The following is a 25,406-nucleotide window of genomic DNA, read 5'->3' on the forward strand; positions in this document are numbered from 1 at the left end:
AGGGGCCAAATCTTCCACCTTTTATTTACTCTATGTCCCTTGGACCTAGGATAGTACTGGAGTCAGTGTAGGCTCTAAATGCAGTGAAACTAAACTAGGCTTGAATTGACAAAGCCAAATACTGGAAGCTAAGAGCATAGACAGAAAGTGTAAGTGATGTGCCTGTGTAGACTGGTGAATGATTTATTCTGCATCTGCATGCTCCATCCTCACAGCTCCCTGCACATTTATCTCATCTTAGAAGTGCTCTCACGTCCCATCCATGAAGTCCTTCCTGCGCTGTTAGTCTGCATGGCTCTCCTTTCTTGGATATCCTTTCATATTACGCCCTCACTCACAAAAACTAACATTTAAACATGATTTTCTTACACTTTTCTCTAAAAGTAGTAAACATACAACACCTAGTACAATGTTGGGAATGAAATAAATCATTTATAGTCTATATCTTTCTTGTGCAAGAATCTTTGATTTTCAGAGATCAATGTGTATTTGTGTATGTTTGCATGTAGAATGTGTGCATGCACTCAGTGTCTTTCCTTTCCTTAATCTTTTCCCTTCAGTTCTGATATTTGGACTTGAGATGTGCTTTTGGTACTAGATAGGGAAGAGTTTTTACCACAAATGTAATTCTTATATCCCCCTTCACACAGCTTTGTCTCTAATCTGTAGGACTCTGTGTATGACTCTGAACAGTAGTATGCTGGCTTTAATGCAGATTTTTCTTTCCTTCTTTTTCGTTTCTCAAAGCATGACCATCTATTTCAGAATCAGAATTTTATATAAGACATATATACATCTGAATACCTGTCCTCCACTCCTAATTTCCTGAGTCCAAATCTCTGAGGGTTGAGCTTCCAGGTACAGTATAGCAAATGGCTTTGGAGATTCCAGTGTTCACTCAAGTTTAAGATCCATTGCCCTTGGGCACACTGTTAACAGGAAAAGTACATTGTGGAAGGTCTCTTGGTGGAAAGCTAGCAGCTAAGTCCAGGGCTTTTCCTGCAAAGGGCATGTGCTTTTAGAATTAGTTTCCTCTCCCAGATCAATAGAGCATGAGCATTTTAGATTTCAGGGCACAGGACAAGATTCGCTTATGAGTCACCAACGCAGTATGTGTGCATTGCAGCTGACTTACCCCAGAGATGGTTGCATTATCTGAATGAGCACTTTTAAAGATAAGTATTATTTTCACAATTGTTGAGTCAAATAAAAAAATAAGCAAAACTGAAAGCATCTGTAATTTACCTCACAAACTAATAATGACAACTACTGTTACTGTGAACATCTTTATTTATGGCAATAATTAGGTTGATATTCTAAACATGGTTTTACACCCAGCTTTTAGATTTAATTTTACATTTAAATTTACCTTTTACATATTTTAACACAAGTGAATTAAAATGAGAAAATAATGTTTTAGTCACAAAATGTATTATTTTAATATAATCTTGAAGGATGGTGTATCAATACTGATTTTAGCCTTTTACTCTAAACACTATGACCAAATCATTATTAAATAGAAAAAAGTTATTTCTTCATGCAGTTACTAAAGTAACTTAGTGGCTAATTCTTTTCAGAGTAATGATCTATTATATTTCTAGTCATTTTCCATTTATCTTTCTTTCTCATTCTCTCTTTTCCCCACCTTTCTCATTCTCTCTTGCATTGAGAACCATGTAAAATATTTTTTATTATCACTGAAATTTGTATTTTACTATGGAGAAGTATATTTGAAGATGATAAAATAAGGGTGTGGATATTCTTTTAATTATTATTAAAAGACTACTGGTTGTGGAATATTTATACCCAAGAAGGTGACCCATTCAGGTGCAGGTAAAACTACAGTTACCTCTGATATATATAGAAACTTACAATTTTCTAACATAAATAGATGGGTGTTTTTTTCAGGCAAATTTTCAAACATTGGGTAAAAAGTAATCATATCAGAAATTAGGAATTCTTGGTTATGTTAATATTTGTCATTTAGGTATTTTTTGTCAGACACTAAATGATTTACAGTCACAATGTCATTTAATTTTCGTAAACATCTTATGAAGAAAGTATGCGACCCAAGTGCCCTCAGCCTATAAGCTGCAGCTCAGGGGTTTCTACCCAGAGCTGTGTGGATAAAAATGTGCTCTCTTTCCAGCTCTGTGATGCTGAAAGTTTAGGAGCCAAGGCTCTACCAGGGGCCCAGGTGCTGGGAACCCTTCACGGGGCTGTTCTGCCCAACACTTTGGAATGCAAACTCCCTTGAGCAAGCACTTGTTTGGCATAGTTTCACCAGTGGCCTGTCTGTCTAAGGTAGTCAGAGAATATTAAAATAGTCCTAATAATAAAATAGCACTCAGTCAACCGTGTAGCCTCCTTAGGGAGGGGGAGAAGAATAGCTCACTTTCCCTGGAGGGCTTGAGAAAGATCAGTTTACAGGCGTCAGCACAGGATACGACCCTTCTTCTTCCTCTCCATCTTGGGGCTGGCATGTGCCTTGGCAACCATCATCTCACATTAGCTGATGGCCTGGGCAGAAAATATAACCAGGGTTTCTTTTCTCCTCCATACAAAATATACACAGTCCTTTCACTGACCTGGCTTCTGATTGGAGGCTGGTTGTTTTGGATAATGACCTCCAGGACCCCTCTGGGGGTTACAGTCTGTTTGTATAACTCTTACTGCAAGTCAAGACACCAGCACTGGGGTGTGAGGAAAAGGAAAAGACCAGTAGTTTTACACCTCCAGGTACCAGAAACGCAGGAGATTGACAGCGTTCCAGCTACCTGAGTAGGCCAAGGACCGGCAGCTCCCCATGCAGCCCCTCCAGACAGCTGCTGGCTAAGATGAGGGATCTTCTTCAGTATGTTGCCTGCTTCCTCGCCTTTTTCTCTACTGGGTTCTTGGTTGTAGCCACCTGGACAGACTGTTGGATGGTGAATGCCGATGATTCCCTGGAGGTAAGAAGTCAGCAACTTCTTTTTCTCACCCAAGCCCTTCCAAATTTTCTCAAAGCTCCACTGCCTCCCTGTGTCCACTGGGATTAATGATAATAATAGCCAACATGGACTGACCCATTCTTTATTTACTACTTACTGAATCTTCACTATGAGCTCATTAATCCTTACAGATAATCTATGAGATAGATGTTATTATTCCATTTTACAGAGGAGGTAACTGAATAATCCCTCTTTTTTCATAAGGATAAATTCGCACAAGGTCAATGATATAACCCTTGTCACTGAGCCCTCCAGAAATTTACCTCTTCCATTCTGCATGCACCAATTTAAATAACATTCCAGTACATCCTTTCTTAAATGTAAATTTGCTAATCTTGATGATGGCATTAAGAGTAGTATGATAGACTTAAAGAATGGCAATCTCAGAAACTGAATTGAGTAATCACACTCAAGGTATATAAGATCTACTCAATTAGTATGCTATAGAAATGTTATTTTAAGCAGTTCCCAAGTAGAAGAAAACATTCTGAGGGAAAATACAACATCTAGAGTGTTCCAAGTACAGGGGACAGATGTGGATTTAAGAAACCATCTCTTAAAAATGAATTGATCTTGGGAACCAAATGTTAAGTGAGAATGAGTGAGTGGTTGACATTTGAAGATTTTATTTTTCTCACTGGAGAAGCACAGAAAGAATAATTTTGGAGTTAAAAGGGTTTTCTGTGGCTATTAGAATCTGAGAGACATAGAACTGAGTAAACATTAAGGTCAGCTACTCTTCATTAGGAAGATTTCAGAAAGTATAGGTAAGAAAAAGAAACAATATATTAGGAACTCCAATAAAGAATATATAGCACCCCATATGCTCTCTTATGTACATTCTGAAAGGAAAAAATGTTCTAACAAACATTATAATGTAACCTCTGTGAAGTTTAGGAAAGATACCTAAGAGCAAGTGTATATATTTTTCTCCTAATTTTATTTATTCAACTCTCAAATTGCAATTAAAAATGGAAAGTAATAATCTTTCTATTTTGCTGTGTATTTTTCCTGCCATTTTTCCTTGCTTTTAATCTTCCTCTGACTTCTACATGACATTTCAAGACCAATGGAGTTATAAATACTTCTTTAGTGCTAAAGATTATATTTTTGAAAATCGTGCTAGAATTAACTACTATAAATGATGTTTTCTTTGTATAAGTCCAGTGGTGCATTTTATCTGTTCATGCATATAAGCGGTGAATGCAAACAATGCCCGTTGAACAATGCTCAGGAAAAAATACAGATAATAACAGTGCTGCCGTCGGCTTGCCAGAACCTGGACTGTCAGCATTAGGTGAATAATAGAAATATATTGGGCTTGAGCAGACTTACTAGGATCTTTGAAAATCTATAAAATTTTATTTAAAAGCATTGTTAAAATATTTTCTAAAACAATTTGAAAATCTTTCTGCTTAAGCTAATGAAACTCTTAACTTCACTTGATAAGAAACGGAAGTTTAGAAAGGGTCAATCCTTACTTAGAGAAACTGGGAGTCCCAGACTTTAAAATGCCTTCTTCTCATTTTACTACACCCAGCCACTTTGCCATCTGCTCTGGGCAAGAACACTTCTAGGTAAAATGAATGGAATGAGCAGTCTAGGTTATTCACCTCGAGTAAATCCTTGCTAACCTTGGGCAAGCATTAGTGAGTATTTCTTAGCTTCTTCCTTATTCCCCATGCTTGAAATATATTGCTATATATATTCTCCAAGAAGTCTCCACATTAAAAGATGAAATCTGTAACAAATGAGGCCCCTTCTCTTTCAATAATCTCTCTATTTAGCAATATTTTTAAAAGGACATGAATCTTAATAATTGCTCCTTCAATGGGCAAGAATATGAAATCATACTATGATCCATTAATTTGAAGGTTAGGACACTCTCTGACTCAATTATACTGCTCTTCTTGCTTCCTTCCTCACATATATATTACCCTTGCCCTATATTAACAGCTCACCTTAAGTGACTGTTGAACAAAAAGATGGGACAACAAAAAGCTTTTCTTTCTTTTTTTTTTTTTGTAAAGCCTACCCATGGAATGCTTTTAAAATAAGGAGTAATTCAGAACATTTCTAGCTTTAAATTTCTAGCTCTGTTAATCTTTTAGGATGCTACAGGTTTCAGAGTTGGAAAATGAATTCTATAGCTCAATTCAACATAAAAAACACATGAAATGTATGTCATATAAAAGGTACTATGCTAGTTTCCACTAGGTGAGATAAAGATAAAGAAAAAATGAGTCCATCCTGACAGGAGTATATATTTAGTGAGAAAAAATATATACCCATGAAATTATAACAAAAACATAGGCCAATTCATATTTGAAAAAGAAATGAGCAGCCCTGGCTGGGTGGCTAAGTGGGTTGGGCGTCATGCCATGGACCGAAGGCTCACCAGTCCAATTCGTGGTCAGGGCACATGACAGAAAGAAATGTACAAAGTACCATTAGAGAAGAGAAGATGGATTATTCCATGTCAGAGACACTAAAGCAGGGTTTGGGGAGGAAAAGGCATTTAAACAAAGCTTCCAAAAGATACAAAGGATTTAAAAAGTTGAAAATGGCAGCAGGGGCCTTCCACACAAGAAGATACATGACAAAGTGAAGCGTGAGTAAAAACTCTGGGCTTCTTAGAGGATTAAGATAAGTAATGGAGAGCACAGAGCAGAAAGATCCTCAAAATACCACAAAATGTTATTTTGCCTTACTTACACTTGCCTTGAAAAGTGAAGTTCTTTGCTTTAAGTAAAACATTGGGAAAAAGAAAAAGCAGTGTGCACAGCCCCAAGTCAGGGACCAAGTACCCTAAGCCAACATACTGTTTCTGTCATTGTTGATTCATCTGTGTCCCTGGGCAGACAGATATGGTGAAGAGAGCTTGGGTTTTGAGATGATTCCAACCTGTGTTTATATCTTATTTGTCTTCTGCTGATTAAGCAAGTCATGTCTCCTGTCTTTGGCTCAGTTTTAAGATGAAGTTGAACTCAGTTGTTTTAAGATCATATTTAGTCTTGACTTTCTTTAACATCAGGACCCCTTGACTATGTCTGCAATCCTGGAGAACCTCCCCAGAAATTCCCACTAGGAATCTAGATGAATATTCTCCATTTTTCTGTGACTTTATAGGCTCTTCCTCCCTTTCTCCAACCCACTATCCCTCATTTTTTTCTTTCTCTCTTTCTTCCTCCTTCTTTTCTTCTTTCCTTTCTTCTTTCTTTCTTTTGATTCTTCCTTCCCCTTTCATTCCCCTCTTCCCTTTCCTCCTATTTTATCCCTTATGCTCTTCCTTTTTCTCCCCCCTTTCTCCTTCATTGCTTCATTCTTCCCTTCTCTCTCCACTTTTTCCCCATCTTTTTTCATTTCACAAATACTCTTTGACATGTGCTATCTACCTTGTAGTGTGGGAGGTACAAGATTATGAAGGATGAGACCTGGATCTTCCTTAGGTTGCTCCTAGCATATTGTGTAAGATAGACAGTAAAGTTATGGTTACAGTATGATATCACAAATAACTCTGAGTGGCCAGCTCACTCAATTGTGCATAACTGGTAAAATCTACCTAAAAGAAGAAATACCTGAACTATGAACTGGAAGGATAGGTAAGCAAAGAGGGAAAAAAAAAGTATAGAGTGCCAAAGCACAGGGGATGCTATGGGCTGAGATCCAGGTATGGGAGCACTGTACTTCTGTGGCTTTGTATATAATTCAGCATGATAAGTGTTTTCATGTAGGGAAGAGAATATAAGGTCTGGTTCTCAACAGATTTGTGTGTCATGTTAACTATACATAGTGTGCCATAGACAAGCATCTTTCACTGTAAGTAAACATATATATGTAATTTAGAAAGATCAACCTTTCTGGCTGCTTGTGGAGAATGTTGGGATGGAGTAAAATGAAGTATCAGGAGACCAATTAAGAAAATTTTGCCATGAAAGAGTAGGGAAACTATGGTGGTCTGAGCTAGGATGACAGCATTAGGAGACAAGTGAAGATATGGGAAACTCTAAAGAATTCTAATTGGTATGATTGGTAATTGACTGCATGTAGAGGAAAAGAGGCTGAGGAAGAGGGAGAAGTCAGGTTGAAATTCTTTACTGTTTTGAGGCAATTGGAGGACTGGTAGAGTCACTTAGAGCTTAAATAGAGGAAAATTAGGCTCTATACAGAAGTCATCAAGCAGCAGTATCACTGAACCATCTCACTATTTTATCTTGCTTAGGTGCTTACACAGCACCTCAAGGTGGGCAGTAATGTAAAACTTTACAGTGGGGAGACTTACAGGTTGGACTTGAAGTTAGAGGGACCTGAGGTTAAATTCCACCTTGCCAGGTAGTAGCTGTATAATTTTTGATGGGTGTCTAAGCCACTATAAACCACATTTTCTCTTCTGTACAGGGAGACTAAAATATGAACATTGAAGTGTCATGAGGATTAAATGAGCTTGTGTACCTGAAGCATGTACCACAGTACCAGGCAAATACAAATCAGTCAATAAATGTTAGATATATTACTGTATATTTGCAGTTTATTGTTTTGTTTTTGTTCTGGAGGAGGAGATGACATTTTGTATAATGTTCACTTAAGGGAGAGGTATGAAATTTAAGTTCTATTTCCGTTTTCGCTATTGATTCTCTTGGAGAAATTTTGTTTACTTCTCTGGGCTGTGATTTGCTCACTTTTATATTTATTGCTGTTTTCTTTTCATCTAACCAGGGGAAAATGCAGACAACAGAGACAAAATAGCATAAATTACCTATTAAATACATTTTTAAAAGGAAAGAAGTTATAAATAAATAACATTATTAGTATGTTACTTATACATTAAGACATATAATTATTCATATCTACACTGAAATAGAAAAGTCATTTCTTCACAAGATTAATGGTCTCTCAATAATCAGAAGGAAAAAATGTTTTCACATGATTATTCCATTTTCAGTTAATCTCATGTTAATTATTGACTGAAAACCTGCTATACACCAAGCACTGCTATGATTAAAACTTTATTATTTCAATTAACATTTCCCATATTTTGATTCATTTTATCCCCATCATCCAGTTCTTCCAGGAATTGCTATTTGCATTAATGATGCTATAATTCTTTGAGGCACAAAGTAAATATTAAAATAATTCTATCTGGCACATACTCTGGTTATTTATACAGTAGTTTTACTTTCCAACTAATTTCATACTCCTTCAGTGGACATCTAGAGCTACAGAAATTCTCTCATTCATATCATAGCCCCTAACATGGACTTCCAAATAATGGAAATTCATGATGCATTTCTCAACATGAATTGACTGGGTACTTATTGAGATACTTGGCATACTTATTAAAAGGATGAATACATGTATGTGAATGAAATACAATGTAAAGTGATCTCTGGAAACTCACATTGAGCCCAAAATGGAAAGTATCTCTGTAGGGAGACCACCATTTTTCATCTTGCCACAGTTTTAATTTTCTCAAGATATGGATTTGGTTTCTCTTTTTAATAAGATAGGAATGAAAATCTAATCCCCCGGGATGTAAAATAAAGTTGGTGAAGACTGTAATCTGGTCCAGAAAATATAACTTTTTCTGCCTACTGTTTCGAAGAGAGAAAGAAATACAGAAGAGAGAAAAAAGAAAATTAGTATTTTATTATCATTCATTCAACATAAACTATGATTTGTCACTGGGCAGTAGTAATTGCAAAGTTGTGATACCATACTTTCATAAGCATTCTTAAATGTATGATTTAAATTAAACAATAAATGTTAAAATTAAAATATTTAGATCTTTCAGATATGTAAATTAGGTAATATAATGATGAAGACCACAAAAATTATATTGTACCTACTAAGTTTGTGTTATCCTGTTTTTACTGTTTATACTGTTAGCTAGCACTCCACAAATGAGCAGGCAGAGCTAAGCCAAATGTATTTTAGCAAGAAAATGCATGGTGCACGAATAGAGAAGAAAGGGAAAGGTGGTGTCTATTTTGTTTATTTTAAACTTGATTCTTCACCCTGTCCTGAGTTCTTTCAGACCCTGGGAGAATATGAAAAATAAAATAAAATATTAAAATAAGAATTTAGAATCTCAGTATAAAAATGCAAATGTATTTCATGTTAAAATTGAAAATGTTTCAAGTTTTAGTAGTAAAACATGGTATTTGGTGTTATTAAAACCTAGGTGGTAAATACACAATGCTACATACAGCTGATGCAATACACAACTTAGGTATCATAGAATTGGACACTTGAAACTGATATAATCCATTAACAAATGTTATCTCAATTAATTTAATTAAAAATTAAAAGTAAAAAACTTTTACATATTGATAAATATTCTTAAGTAAACAAAGAAACAGGTAAATTGAATCTTCAATATAAAATGTTAGCACAAAGTTAGTAAATTGCTGTTAAAATTATTATTTCCAATAGCATGTGTGTGCAAGGTGGTTTTAAAAAAATGTATCCACATGACAGTTGAATTTTTGGGTTTTATGCATTCTTATTTCTATGTATATTATATTTACACACAAATCAAAGTACATGTGTATTTATAACCTGATGTATAATGACAAAGAAAATTGTGTTTGATAATGATCAACCAAAAATAAATATTTATTACACTTACTATGTATAAATCTCCTATGTAACCAGATGAAAAATAAATACCAATTAATTATTTTTAAGTTTCTCTAATTCTATATGTGAAATATGTGGAGGGAAGACAAACACACTAAAACTATAACAAATAAGACCAGGCTGGCAAAAGTGTGTCTTGCTGCTTGTATTTTGAAAGTGATAAGTAAGAGAAATTGGCAAAGACTAAGAAAGAGAAACCTTAATGGAAAACTGGTAAAGAGATCTGAATGAGAAGCCCCAGGATTAAGAAACTAATTTATGCTACTGCAAACTCAACTGGGAAGAGTCATCTTCACTAAGGATTCCTAAAGCTTTCTCTGGGTGGCTTCCTGCTCATGCTGAGTACCAGTGGTAAAGACTTTCCAGAGCCAGTTGAGTAGATAGGATCCAGACTGACACCATATGAGTATAAAATCTCTGGTCTGGATAATAGTTCTTTGACTCCTGGATTCAGCTGTCCTAGTCTATTCACTTAAGTCAGAAGTACATACTAAGCATCAGTGCTTACAGTGTTATCAGCAAATTTATCTGTGCCAAAGTTCAAATGAGAGTCACATGTGTGTGTTAGATAGATTGACAGATTTCCTCCCTCAATAAACATCTATTGAGCATTTTTTGTGTACCGAGAAGGAGGGTCTCTCAGGTCCTTCAGGCAAGGTGTCATAACCGTCTCAGTCTTTGCTGGGAAACATGACAGACATTCAGTGGATATAATTTGAAAGGTGATGGCAGACAGATTTAGGAGAGAGATGTACATAAATGCACATATAAAAAAATAACTTAATATTGTAAATGCTAGAGAAATATGAACAGTTATTGTGGGATCTGGGAAGAGATTAACTCTAGTTGAGAGCCTGGGAGAACCTCATGGAAGAAGAAATATCTTGGAAGTGGGATTTAAATAATATGTAGAGCACTGACTGGTGTGATTCAGTGGATTGAGCATCAGCTTATGAACCACAGAGTTGTCAGTTTGAATCCCAGTCAGGGCACATGCCTGGGTTTTGGGCCAGGTCCCCAGTAGGGGGCGCTTGAGAGGCAACCACACATTGTTGTTTCTCTCCCTCCCTTTCTCCCTCCTTCCCCTGTCTCTAAAAATAAATAAATAAAATATTTTAAGTGAGTAAGTAAGTAAATAAATAAATAAATAAAATGTAGAAATTTGACAAGTTGAGAGTAAGGGAATTTCATTGTTATATACTGTGAGGGGAAATTTCAGATGCCTATAGGAACAAGGAACCCAACATCCATGAGAGAGGCAGACTGGGTAGAAACAATGAGGAACCTGTGATCACAAATCCCACCTAGATGCGAGCAGCTACTCAGCTCATGGTAATCGTTGCTACATTGCATTGGGGAGTCCAGGTGGCCAGACTGACCAAGTTTCCAAGGGAAGTCAGAAATCTGAACTGTTCTATAAAAGTTCTGTTTCACTATTGGCAACTGACTAACATTAAGAGGTTTCTACTGGCCTTCTGTTTGTGACTTATGCTTTTATTATGGTACCTTGGTTAAACTTCTCCCTATTTAGGAGATAATGCCTTCTTTCCTTCAGGATCAATCACTATTTATTAAAATAACACAATTTTCTCTAGTATGGTTCTATATATTATGTATTAATATATAAATCACACATTAAAAGGAAAGAGAATAAATTTGGAATCCTCTATTTTGGGTGACCCTGTGAGATAAAAATTACTTGTTAACATTTTGCATTTTTGCCCTCTAAGAAAGGTTAACTATATATTCTAAGCATTGACTGGCTTTTTAATAACCTTGTCTTAAAACTTCTAAGAACTTATATCGACTTGCCTTTTAGAAAGTTTTTTAATAACCCATTGTACATTAGAGAGATAGGGTGAAGGTTGTATTATAAACAAGGATGACTTTCTTAAGTATGACAAATAACATAAAATCTTTTAACCTTGTCTTTATGCACAAAGGCACCTCTAAGGGTGTCTCCAGTAAGTGCTATATTAACACAGAAGTTTAGTTAATTACAGCCACTATTCTCACATACCTTAACTGAGTGTGAATACCAAGCAATCTAATAGTGTGCCCCTGAGCATTAATACCTAATGAAATTGGATTCCTTGTTTCTTCTAATGAGCTCATTGCTTTTCTAAATATGGTCATTGTAGGTAAATGATCAATAGCCTTGAAAATGATACCATTACTGGGTTATTTTGACAAGAAAGAAATATTCTTTACATAAAATAAGTATTTTCACATACATATCTCATGTGACTTTCTAAATAATCTCATGCATAACAAGAATAGCCATTGTGGATTTGTTGATTTGTTTTACTGGCTGAGTTGGAAACTGTAGACAGTCTCTCTCTGAATATAGAGACTTCAAATCCACAAAATCTAGTTCAAATTGGAATAAACTGAATCCAATGTGTTTCTGTTAATTGAGAAACTGACGAGCAGTAGGCTATGAGAAGGTCTGTTATGGTGTCTATAATAGTTATAGCATATTCCTGCTATAGTATAACAGTTTAGTACAAATAATCTCCACTGTATTTGTTTCCTAGGGCCATCACAACAAATTACCACAGATTTGATTGCTTAATGTCAATGTTAGAATGTCCACACCTTTTGAGTGTTTTTGTAAGAGTTTATTTGAGCCAAACTGATGACAAGTTCGGGGAAGCAAGATCTTAAATGCTCCAGAAAATGACAGTTTGCAGTTTCTTTTGTATATTTGGAATTAAGAAGAGAACATAAGGAAGATTACATGGAGCTGGGAACAAGCAAGTCAGATTACAGGATTATGTCATCTCTTGACGATGGTTATACCTCTATAAAAACAATGGACAGGGTTTGCTTAAGGCAAAGATAAACCTTTTACTAAAGAAGTGACTTGCCCTGCAGTGTCACTACCCACCAGGACCTGTCCAGTTAAGAATTTAGGATCAGATCATCCTGTGAGATTACTTTCAGTCACTGGACTTGTTAGATTTACTATAAAACCCCCCACCCCCTCTTTGTGTCCACAATTCACACAGGAGAAATTTATTATCTCATAGTTCTGGAGGCTGGAAGTTTGAAATCTAGCTGTTAGTTGCACTGCATTGTCCAGAGGCCCTAGGGGAAAATCTGTCCCTTACTTCTTCCAGCTTCTGGTGGCTGTAGGCATTCCTTGACCTGTGGCCACAACACTTAAATCCCTGCCTCCATGATCACATTGCCTCCTTCTGTTCGGTCAGAGTCTCTGCTCTGTCTCTCCTAAGAACATGCCCTAGTTTTACGGCCCACCCTGGCACTCTAAGAGGATCTTTTTATTTTAAGGTTCCTAACTTAATTATGTATGCAAATCTTTTTTTTCCAAATAAGGTCACACTCACAGATTCTGGGGATTAGGACTCTGACACAAATCAGTTTGGGGACCAACAATCATCCCATTACATCTACTTTTCCCCACTGCTGTGCTTAGTAAAGTCTAACACAGTCACTACTCACATTATTATGGTGTTTAAGTAATTTATCAATATTATCATTTACTGAGTAAGTAACTTATATTTGTGTGTTTGCATTTTTCATTCTTGTAACCATTCTAGCATTATCTCTTTGATGCAGATCAGGAAATAGAGGCTCAAAAAAGGTAACACCTTGCCTAAGGATACCACACAGCTAATAATAGTGTCAGTTTATGTTTAATGTGCATGTTTTCAACTACAGCTTACATTTATTCATGTATAACTTTACATGTTCACATTCTTCCTCAGAAACTGATATGTTAAATTTTATTCATTAAATTTTTAGTCTCTGTGATTCCTCAGCTTCCTGAGGTGGTAATACTCTATAAATTTCAGGACATTGCTTTCATATTTAACCTTAGGAAGAGCAGGCCAAAGTGAGGTTTTATAGAATAAGGACCATAGGATGAAAATGAATTTAGGGCTTACTGCTGTACCCAAAGCTATCTTTTAATTTTCATTTCTAAGGTAGTTTAACCCATAATAGATTTAGAATTAAAAAAAATGGGTGTAAGTGTACTGCAGTGCTTAAAGCCATATGCACAGAGACTATGGTGTTTGAGTCCTATCATCTCCATTTATTAATAATGCTTTTGTGGAGCTAATCACTTAATTCTCCTGTGCCTTACTTTCTTTGTTTCTGAAGTAGAAAATCATAATGATACCTCACAGGGTCTTTTAAGGAGTGAATGAAATAATAATGCTTAAACAGTAACAGCTCCAGAGTATAAAATCAATATAGAAATATTAATTATTATGAACTGTAAGTATTCTGCATAGAGAATGATAATATAAGCACTACATTTAAAATCATGATGGAGTAGCCAGCAGTAGAATTCAGTAGAGTTTTATTTGGCATCCAACACAGCTTCTAAGTTCACAGCAGAACTCGGGGGAGACGGAGGGTGTCACAGCATAGCGTAAATATCACCTGGTAGAGTTTTCTTTCGTAAATCAAAGTGTTTTATGGTCCTTCCTTTCTTCTTCACACTACTTAATTCCCAGACCTTTGTATTTCTCTCCTGACCCTGACTCTGCTCTGTTATTCATTCTTTCTTTAAGGAAAAAGTTAAGTTTTCATTTTTCAAGCTAATCCTTTTTAAATCTTACCTATTTTCAGATTTCCAATGTAATGTGAACCCATAACTGAGTCAGAAGAAACAATCATATTAGCTCTGTCTCATATGCATGAGCTCTGTGAAGAACACTGGAAACTGTATTCTGTTGGCATGTTTACAATTCTAAGAAATCTATTGTGATATACAATTTAGAGATAAAATGTGGGAAGGCTCAGGGAACTGATAGCATTTCTAAGTGAAAGTGGTTTACAGCTGTCAGAGTGTATGAAATTAATGCTCAGTTTGTTTACATCCATATCATAGCTTCAGCATTTGTAGTCTGTCAGTGGAGCAGGGAGGAAATCATGAAGTCTTTATATTTTACTTATTTGTGTTTTCACATATAGCTTTCTGTGGCAATTATTTTAAATTTATGAACCTCATATATAATAACACTTTTCTTTATGGAACCCAGTGTTCATGATAAAGACAAATTAAATACATTCTTAATAGACTCAAGATGTCAACAGTTACTATCTACTGTTACTTGATTTTGGGAGGGTGATTTGAGTAAATGTCGGCACAGGAAAGTGAAATGAATTGTCTCCATGTTAAACTATGACTGAATGATGGAGCCAGCTGTACGCATTTTCATATATTTAATTTTGATTTTTATCCATCTTAACCACAACTTATCCCTCCTACTCCAAATCAAGAAGTTAATTCATTTCTCAGTAGGGAAAGGCTTTAATTGTCAGTGCTTTGGGGAAAATACTCTAAAATGCATTGTGTTTGCTGTAAATGAAATTCTGATCTTGCTTGTAACCACAGGATTTTGCTATCAAACTCACAACAGCCAAGTTCTCCCTTTGATCAGGGGAATCAAAGTATGTCTGCATGAATTGGTTCACACGGTGTCTTCTCCAACATCTAGGTGAGCACAAAATGCCGAGGCCTCTGGTGGGAGTGTGTCACAAATGCTTTTGACGGGATCCGCACCTGTGATGAGTACGATTCTATATTTGCAGAACACCCATGTACGTATACCTTAGACATGCCACTCGTAGGGATGGGCTCTCAGAGAAAATTGAACCCAGGTTTTCATTGTGTAGTTTTCTTTTCTACAGTGCTGTATTAAGATTCTGCCCAGTTTTAAATATTTTAGTTAGAAATTTAGTGTATTTCTGAAATAGGAGTTGAAACTTTTTAGCCTATTTTATCTTTGCCTGTGTATTTGTAAATTCTTTAGAATAAAAAATATTATCTTATTCATCACTGCTTTTCCCCAAAGGACCTCTCATAGTGCCTTATACACAATAGGCTTATAGTAAACACTTTTAAAATTGAAACAAATTCTTCAGGATGCTGTGATTTTATGATTAGAATCGACAGATTAAATGAAAAGCATTTCAGAGATGTCTTTTAGCTCTAACTTTGTTCAAATAGGAAGTTTACAGTATTTCAATGGAAGAACTGCCTAGAGACAGATAGACAGACAGAAATAGATGAAAGCAAATTAGTTTCAGTTTCTCTCAAAGTAATTGACAGGTGATGGTAACACATGATAACTTCTTTTCTCAAGGTAAATGAAAAGTAAACCTTGGAATGTGGCTTTCCCCGGAAAGCTCCTTCATCCAGGGAAAAGAATCTAGAAAGAGCAGTGCTCTAAAATACCCTCCCTTGCCATTTAGGATTTGAGTGACTGGAACATTTTTAACATAATTCATCAGGTTCATAGACCTTTATTTCATTTTTTAAAAGGCCTCTTAATTCTTTCTCTTTTTCCTTCTTGTGCTAACCTAGTTCTACCTACAGAGAAACATGATTTTGTCAATAGAAATAGAAATTCATACAGACATAGGCTATTCCAGAAATACAGTGGTATGGTTACATCTGAGGTGAAAAAAAAAAGATGAAATCATCCAACCTTTTAAACACTTATGTAAGAAGAAAGTAAAATCACTCATAAGCATAATGCACCAGAGAAAAATCACTGTTTATATTTTAAATTCTTTTTTTATCTTTCCTTAACTATCTCACATTTTTCTTTTGATATAGTCTTATTAGTTGCAAATAATATCTAAAAGATGCATTAATTTTCTTTAAAAATTCTATCATATACTTAAAGACGACCGAGATGAAAATGTATTCTAAGGAAATATTATAACTATACCCTCTAAGTTAGGGTGTTACTTATAAGAGGGTAGAATTTTATTTTTAGTCTTTGATATGTTTTACACAACCACAGTTAACCTTAGATAAACTTTTCCATTGCTTTGTATACCTGAAATACGCAGACTCAGATAAATACTTTTTTATGGCTCCTGTTGAAGTAGTTAATTTGAATTCACTCTCTATCTCTTGCAAATTAGAATATATTTTTTTAACATATTTTTTTAAGATTTTATTTATTTATTTTGGGGGAGGGAAGGGATAGAGGGGGAGAGAGAGAGAGAGAGAGAGAGAGAGAGAGAGAGAGAGAGAGAGAGAGAGAGAGGGAGAGAGAGAAACACTAATGTGCAGTTGCTGGGGGTTATGGCCTGCAACCCAGGAATGTACCCTGGCTGGGAATCGAACCTGGGACACTTTGGTTCCCAGCCCGCGCTCAATCCACTGAGCTACGCCAGCCAGGGCTAAATTAGAATATATTTTAACATCATTTTGGCAGCCCAATTTCACACAATCATCAAAAAAAAAATTCCTGGCTAAACAGCATTAGCAACCTGTTCGCAGTACTGTTTTCTTGGAATTGTCCTAGCCATGGGGCCCTCACATGACATCATAAGCCTGAGTCCTGAAGTTCCACAGAGCATCCGAATAATGCTCTGTGTGGGTTGAAGGTCAAAGAAGGGAAAACAAGAACCCACGATGATGTCTGGACACTGCGTCCACATGGTGCTTCTGTCACTGAGTAGTCAGGTTCCAAAAAGAGACTTAGAAAATTTTAAGGGGGGCAGTCCACAGGGTGGACACCTTGATTTGGGGTGCTGAGTAGGAGTCCCACCTGCATTTATCATTGATGGTCAAAGGATCTGTTGAAATTTAAAACCTGATGTTACCTAATGAGTTACATATTATTTCCCTTCCTCTATTTTGAGAAAAGTTAGCCTGAGATTTGATCTAAATTTGAAATTTCAACTCAATTTTTTATATAATGCTAAATTTTGAGATCTTACAAATTTCATTCTAGAAATGAATATATACCTATATATTAATAACCCAATAGCGTAATCACCTATTATTAAGATAGAAGCAGGTTTGATGCATTGATTTTTCTCTTATATGGATCATATAAATATTTTTTTTATTTCAAATAAGAAAAAATGGCCACGCTTTTGCAAACAACCCATTACTAAATAGGCCCTACAGTTACCTCATCACTGTGGAAAAATTATTTACAATGCAAGGAAAATGTCAATTATTATGAATATAAAACATAATTATTGTACCATTAAAGGAATAAATTTTATTACTCCTTAGTTCTGATTTAGGTAATTAACCCTCCACTTGTAACAAAATTTTCCTATTGTTAACTCAGCATAACTGTGACTCAGTTCAGGAGGCTTTCCCAGTTGAAGATGCTTCCATTGCAGAAGGTGACCGCTACTATTCTACCTCTATTTATCTTCTCTTCTCTTCCCTGGGCCTTCCACCATCTATTCTCACAGGTTGTAGCTTTAAACTATTCTCAGTTGACAATGCTATGTAAAAGGGTTAATATAAAGTCCTGGCCAAGAAGGGTCATGACTTGAAGGAATGAAAGAGAATATGACCTTTCTCCCAGAAGTAGACTTCTACTTAACTAGAGAAGCTCCTTCTCCTTTGACAGTTCTCCCTCCAGCCTAAATTGGCAAGAGATATCTTAAAGTATATCTTACTCCCCAACATGAAATTTTTAAAAAATTACATTTACAATAAAACTTTAAATAAATATAGTGATTTTTATTTATTGAATATTTATTGACTAACTTCTACAGATCAGATATTCTACTTTCACTTGTGATCAGTTATCGTACTTGAGAATGGGACTCATTCCAAAACAGGAAGCAAAAGAGAAACATTTATTTAGTCCCCACTATATGCCAGGCATTTTACTCAGAGGCCAACAAGACTAAGTACTAATCAGTGCTTAAACAAGTAATAACACCAATAGCCTCCTGATGTTTTTGCATTTTAATAAAAATTTAAGGGTACTCATTTCCAAATTCATGTACATTTAAATGCACAACTCTTTCAGTGGTCTGTGTTAATGTATGAGCTTGTCTGCTTTTTTACATATTTCTGTGTTAACATGTCTCCTTCATCTAACCATACATCCTGATCTTCCAGTGAAGTTGGTGGTAACTCGGGCGTTGATGATTACTGCAGATATTCTAGCTGGGTTTGGATTCATCACCCTGCTCCTTGGTCTGGACTGCATAAAATTCCTCCCTGACGAGCCATACATCAAAGTCCGCATTTGCTGTGTTGCCGGAACCACGCTGCTGATAGCAGGTACAGGTCTGAACTAGTGATAGACATCTGAGGTCTTGAGGTGAAGGAGAATGGCAATGTCTGAAGCAGTTCATTTTAGGATCCTATGTGACCTGCTTTCCTAAATTGAAGGAAGGAATCTTCAGCTTTGGAATCACACAGTTACATCTTTTTTGTTGTTATTAATATGACAGATCAAGATTTATCAAAGTCCTCAAAATATTTTTAAATATCTAAAAACTGTACAATGCTTTAATTTCAAAAGTTTTTATTGTGAGTATTCCTGAAGTTAAATTGTCAATTAAGAGCCAAGTTTAATTAAGCCTCCTTCCCTATACCCACCCCCACCAAATCTTTTTAGCAATGAACTAAATTGTGCCAAGTCCTACTTAGACTTTTCTCATGTGCCAACTCCTTCGATCATAAAGGACACAATATACAGATCATATTATTATCTTCACTTAAGAAGGAGATAAATAAATGGAGTACTGAAGATTATTAAATCAAACATGACTAATAAACCATAAGTAAAGAAACACTTTACATGGTGCTTTATTAGTGAAACAGCAAAATTGATATTTTACTCAGGTCTTTTAACCAACTTCAAAGCTTACACTTCCTCTATCAGAACGCGATGCCTTTGAAATTCTTTGAATCTTAATGAGCTGGGGTAAGTATCCCATTGAAGAAGCCAACAGCAAACACCCTCCAGAGACAAAACCATCTCCTTTTATGGTAGAAGCAAAAAGTTAGCAAAGTGAATGTAAGAGAGAGCCTGACCAGGCACTATAGGTAGTGAATGGATAGACTGGGGAACTAAAAATACTTGGAGATATACATGTGTGATGTGTGGCTTTAGATCTGTCACTGAACTTGTCCCCACATTCTGATGTGCAAAACAGCCTAAAGCCCCAGCAATAATATCTACTCTGAATTGCTATTGTGATGGTCCAATGTGGGCAGAGCAAGCTCAAAGCAGAGACCCTAACCCATCACAATTTAAAAACCAGGGTCTCCCTGATTTTTTCACACACAAACATTGAGTCAACACCCCTGATGATCCTTAGGTTGTGCTAAAAATTCTCAAGAATTTAGTTATTCTTCCTTTTTAAGACATGCATTCCCATATCCAGTCTAGTGATAACATAAAGCTTTTGTATATAGAAATATGTTTTAACAAATCTAAATATCACTTAATGCTTTACAATTTTGTTACAGAATATTTTTGAGACATCACTAGATACTCCTTTATTTATAATAAAACAAAAAATGAGCTAAATTTCAAAAAAACTGAGTCAATAAAGAAAATTCCTCTAGGAAAATCTGAAGAAAAAAATGACTAAATTAAATTGCTAGACATGGCCCAAGCCTTGGAACCATCATTCAATATTATCATGCTAATATATACTAGGGGGACCCAAAAATCCTGGAATTAGCTTCTGGGGGTCATGCCCTTTGCAGTATAGGCTTCATCCACTAGGTGAGTGCTCTGGGATCCCATCTGTATCAGTGTACCAGCTGACATTGTTGTGAGAGGCTGCATCTGGTTTCAGTGAATTTCTTTTCAAGACTTTCAGTGCATTTGCCCATTTCATGAAGGTTGATTTATGAGCACCCTTGCCCACACTACAGGGCTGTGTGTTCAGCAGTTTTCAACCAAAACCAGAGGACCCACATGCCCCACCCTCCCTATTCACCAGATCTTGCCCCAAGTGACATTTTTTTTGTTTCCCCGATAAAAACAGTCCTCAAAGGGAAACCTTTTGCCAGTGTAGAAGAGTGAAATAAAAGACATCAAAAGCACTAAAAGGCATCAAAATTGTTGAGTTCAAAAACTTTTGAACAGCAGAAAAAAATCTCAGTGGGTGTATTGCATTGGATGAAGAGTACTTTGAAGGTGACTTAAGTTTAAACATATAAGAATAAATATACAATTTCTTATAAATAAATTCTGGGTTGTTTTGGGTCCCCCCTCACATATTCTGTTTTTAAGTATAAGAAAGGAATTTCCATTCTAAACCTGTGTATTACTATATTATAGAAGAGGCAGATAATTTATACCCTGTTGTCTAAAGTTTATAGGATCAGGATCTGGTTCTTCTTAAAAATGTCTTACATTAAACTATTGGGAGAAGAATGTAATGAAATGTGGTTTAAATAGATATCACAAACTTCCTAGGACAAAATGTAAAAGTTATTTTGGATACTACAAAGTTCAGAAATACCCTTTTCACATAGCCTTTGATTCCTCAACTCCTCACTGTTTTTTTTTCCCCTTGCATCTAGGCCCTGACATGCAATTTATTCCTTAAAACAAGAGGACCTCAGTGGCATCACTTCAAGCCAGTTAATTATCAGATAGACTAATTTATGGGTATTAAATTTTATTAAAAAGGAATAAATTTTCTTAGTTTATTCTTATGTGTAGGGGTGATGGATAAGGGTTTATTTTAAAACAAAGACAATTTTTACTCCACCTACCACATTTTAACCACAACACACTAAAATTAATAACTTTAAAAACATGATTTCCATATGAGAGCTGGTTATGCAGCTGCTAGAGCTTCAACTGTGGGTCTGGGTAGTGGAGTCTGGGTAGCAGGGGAGAAATAGAATGCTATTAAAGAAAACTTCTACTTTCAATGAAAGTATTAATATAGAAAGGACATATGTTCTTTGTTATTTGTCTTGGATTTTGTGTCCTTCCTATTCTTCATATTTTTCTTTTGTTTTTAATATTTGTCTTTCTATAATACTAAAATAGCATTGGAAAGACAGAAAAATTAAAGAAAACCATAGTGACCATTTTAGGTTTACAAAAACAGATGAGAACTGCACTATTTTACTTTTGTATTTCTGAGATACAATTTGGAAGAAATATGAGATAGAAGGCCAAAGAAGCACATGAAAGAGGCAACCAAAATTTGAGTTGGTCATGAATCCATAGCATCATTAACTTACCTATAAATAATGTCACCTGTCATCTGTTTTGAGCAGCAGGATTTAAATCTGGGAAAGACCTGCATTATACTTTTGGATATTTCCTTTCTTTCAGGTGCCCCAGGAATTATTGGCTCTGTGTGGTATGCTGTTGATGTTTATGTGGAACGTTCTTCTCTGGTTTTGCACAATATATTTCTTGGCATCCAATATAAATTTGGTTGGTCCTGTTGGCTTGGAATGGCTGGGTCTCTGGGCTGCTTTTTGGCTGGGGCTGTCCTCACATGCTGCTTGTACCTCCTCAAAGGTAAGAACAAACTAAAAGAGCATATTTCCTTGTCTCCAGTACCATTTTTCCCAACTGAATAAAAACACATCTCCCCAGCCTAAACTAATGTTATTTACTTAATCTCTGCCTATTGCCATGAAAAATTTCAGTTGTTCAAGGACAACTGATTTCTAATACTCAAATCCGTTTACCCAGTTAGTGGCATATTTATCAGAAAATAAACAAACAAAAAAAACTCCCACAAAGTTACAACTGTGTCTAATATCCAAACATAGAATAATTACTTTAATGTGTCAGAATCTTACATGTCTTACTTCACCCAATCTGTTAAACTTATATCTAGAGTTAAACAGAGAAGTAGACTGAGAGCAAGCCAAATATTTATTGTTAAAGTGTAATTTGGTTTCTAAAAAATACCACTAAAAAAACAAAAAGGATTTCTCTCCTTATTAGGAAAAAAATGAAGAGAACATTTGGTTAAATTTTAAATCTAAAAATTACTTTCAGGATAAAAATCTGCATTGTAATCTACAGGTCTTCTTAGATGATTACTTCTTACAATATGTATATTCTTGCTTTTTGGGGGGAAGAATATGCAAAATGACATTATTTTATTTCCCAAAGTTTACTCAGCCATAGTTATTTTTATTCTTTACAATTACCTCCCTCAAACAGGTGTGGGACCTGAAAGGAACTATCCGTATTCCATGAGGAAGGCCTATTCGAAGGCAGCTGTTTCCATGACGAAATCATATGTGGCTCCTCGGACAGAGACCGCCAAAATGTATGCCGTTGACACAAGGGTGTAGAGTGCTGCACATCAGTCTGTGTTTATGTATTATTGAACTAATTGATTGATGAGTACAGGTGAATAAAATATTAAGTAAACCCAGAAAGAGTTATTTAAACTTCATGTTCAGCTAAATTAATTGTGCACCTTAATCAAAAAGTTTGTCACTTCTTTTTTCTATTATTGTCATATTCTTCTTCATTCTTTCTTCACACATTCTCTCTCTCTCTCTCTCTCTCACACACACACACACACACACACACACACACTTGCCTTGTATTTCAAGATGAGGTTGCTAGGATATAAAAATGGTTGCTTGTTATTTCTTTATTGCTGTTAGGGATTGTGACATGGTAATATTGAAATAAAATTACCCTTTATAAATAGAAAGCAACCTTCAAAAGAGGCCGGAGATTCTCATCTTTGAAGGGATGGATGAGCTCTTAGCTCTTTCCCTGGTTTTTGCTTCACTTTTTGTATTCTCAACTGAATGAGTTATTTGATAACTTTAAAGAAGATGATTCTAAATTTAAGTTAGTATGCCAGTGCCTACTATTGCTCTCATTCTGTTACAAGAGAAAAAAGAAAATAGCTTTATGTGCCAGGCACTGGTGGGAGTTAAAGATAAGAAATTTCCCCTTCACACTCCAAATGTCAAAAGCAAATGCTAAATTAATTCTGGAGTCAGTGGTGACTTTCTTCCTCAGTAACAATGTAAGAGACCTATATATTGTTGTCATTGCTCCCTGTTTGCTTATATTTTGCCAAATTATTATACTTTAGCAGCAATAACTAAGCAAGCAGTTCACTCATTTATAGATTGGACATCTAAATATATTTTATGAATGCATCATATTAGAGTTCACTAACTCTAGTGTCCGCTCACAACTAGATCGTCAACCCCCTAGCAAAGTATCTGATATATGATAAAATATAACAAATATTTGTTGATTGAAATAAATAAAGCCTTACAACTCTTTACTTAAATAATTTTTCTCATAAAATATGCTTTTTTAAAAAAATGTTGAAATTATGTATATATTTAAAGAAATCAGTGAATGATTGCTAATGGGATTAATCCATATTCATAATGTAATCATCTTGAATTTTTAAATGGTAAACTATTTTAAAAGGTTATAAAATTTAATCTCAGACTCTGATTCCTTGTATTTCACATGAATAGCATTAATCTCCTTGTACTATCTTAATGAATTTTTGACTATATTGGAAATTACTATTTTGAAAAATGGAAATTTAGTTGTGAATTTCTAAAGACCCCAAAGAAGTATTTAAACTAAAAAAAAACCCCTAAAAATAATTTGGAAATGAGATGATGAAAGCCTAGTAAATAAATATATTATTGTTGTTGAGAATGGCATTTATGATTTCAAAAGGTATTTCTTTACCAGTGTTCTCAGGAGAAGTTCTAATCTAATCTTAGAATTAAGAACAACTGATTCATTTATTGAATGGGTGTTATTTCATGGGTGTTATTAACTGTATAATTCACATACAAAAAAATTATTTGTAGGTCAGATGTCCTAGTCACATGGGTATTATTCTATGCATTTTAAAACTTATTTTGTCTTGATATTTTTCCTCAACCTTGTTTTTTCAAAGTTTATTTTCACTTTTACTTTATGACATATTATCTGTTTTCTTTTGTATATTCCAATGTGTCTCTTGAAATCCCTCTGGAGAGGAGGAGGATAAAAATGAATTAAGTAGCTCTTTAAATTTTAAAGTTACAAAATTTTTTCTCCTTAAACATTTTATTTGTAAGAAGAAATATTTCAAAGGATTATGGTGATAATTGACTTCTGTGACAGTTTTGAATTTTTTCTCAATAAAAACATTTTGTATATTCTGGGAGGAATATTAGTTTTTTTTCCTTTAATTACCTTGAGAACATTTCCTTCTAATTTATTATAATTTAATAAAGCATCTTCAAATAAAGCATAACAAAGAATATATTTTGTATTGCAACTAGCTAACAACAAATCAAATATTGAATAGTGAAGAAGTAATCATTGACATGGTGGTAGCTGAACATGCTTAGAAAGAAAAAATAAGTCCAAAGTGTACACATATACAATTATTAGGTGGAAACATTAAAATGATCTACTAAATTCCGGGTACTGTAATTTAGCCATGTCCAGGTAAATGCAGTAAAAATAAAAAATTATAAATTTGGATAATTTTATTTACCTGAAACTTTATCAACTATTACTTTCTAATATCACATTTTTAATTAAAACTAGACTTCTATTATTATAAAAGCTGTATGTGTACATTGTAGATAGTGGGAAAGCACAAACCAGAAATACATCTTGTTTAAATGGCAGGGCACCATATTCTCTCTGTGTAGATCACCATTACTCCTAAACCTTGTTGAACATCTGCAACCCTTCCAGATATTATGCATTTATATACATACACACAATGACACATATATATGTGTATTTCTTTTTTAGGAGACCATTCTACATGTGTTGCTTATAGTCATCTTTTCCCTTTAACTCTCTCTGCCTTTTCTTAGCAATAACCTTATCTAATAACTGATCCATATTTAAATTTCCTTAAGTTACTTAAAATTCACTAATACAGCTCACCTGTCCAAACCAGGACCTACATTTCCTCTGGTTGTTATGCCTCTTAAGTCTCTTTCCTGCAATAAAAGCCCCATGTTTCTCTTGCTTTTAGCCTTGGAGCACCTTCTCCCTTTCCCAATTCTTACTGCTAACA

At 35.0% G+C, this 25,406-nt stretch overlaps 1 protein-coding gene across 1 annotated transcript; it reads left to right on the forward strand.

Moving 5' to 3' along the window:
• The first annotated feature begins 2,585 nt into the window (after positions 1–2,585).
• Positions 2,586–24,526, forward strand: CLDN16 (claudin 16). The gene is given in 6 exon segments (XM_045851637.1): positions 2,586–2,763; positions 2,766–2,951; positions 15,104–15,206; positions 18,499–18,663; positions 21,698–21,889; positions 22,547–24,526. Coding segments are annotated over 6 exon segments (921 nt in total). The 5' UTR covers positions 2,586–2,622; the 3' UTR covers positions 22,681–24,526.
• Positions 24,527–25,406: the final 880 nt, after the last annotated feature.

This window comes from Phyllostomus hastatus, unplaced genomic scaffold (assembly GCF_019186645.2).
Source record: "Phyllostomus hastatus isolate PE091 unplaced genomic scaffold, TTU_PhHast_1.1 phas_contig_86, whole genome shotgun sequence".
NCBI lineage: Eukaryota > Metazoa > Chordata > Mammalia > Chiroptera > Phyllostomidae > Phyllostomus > Phyllostomus hastatus.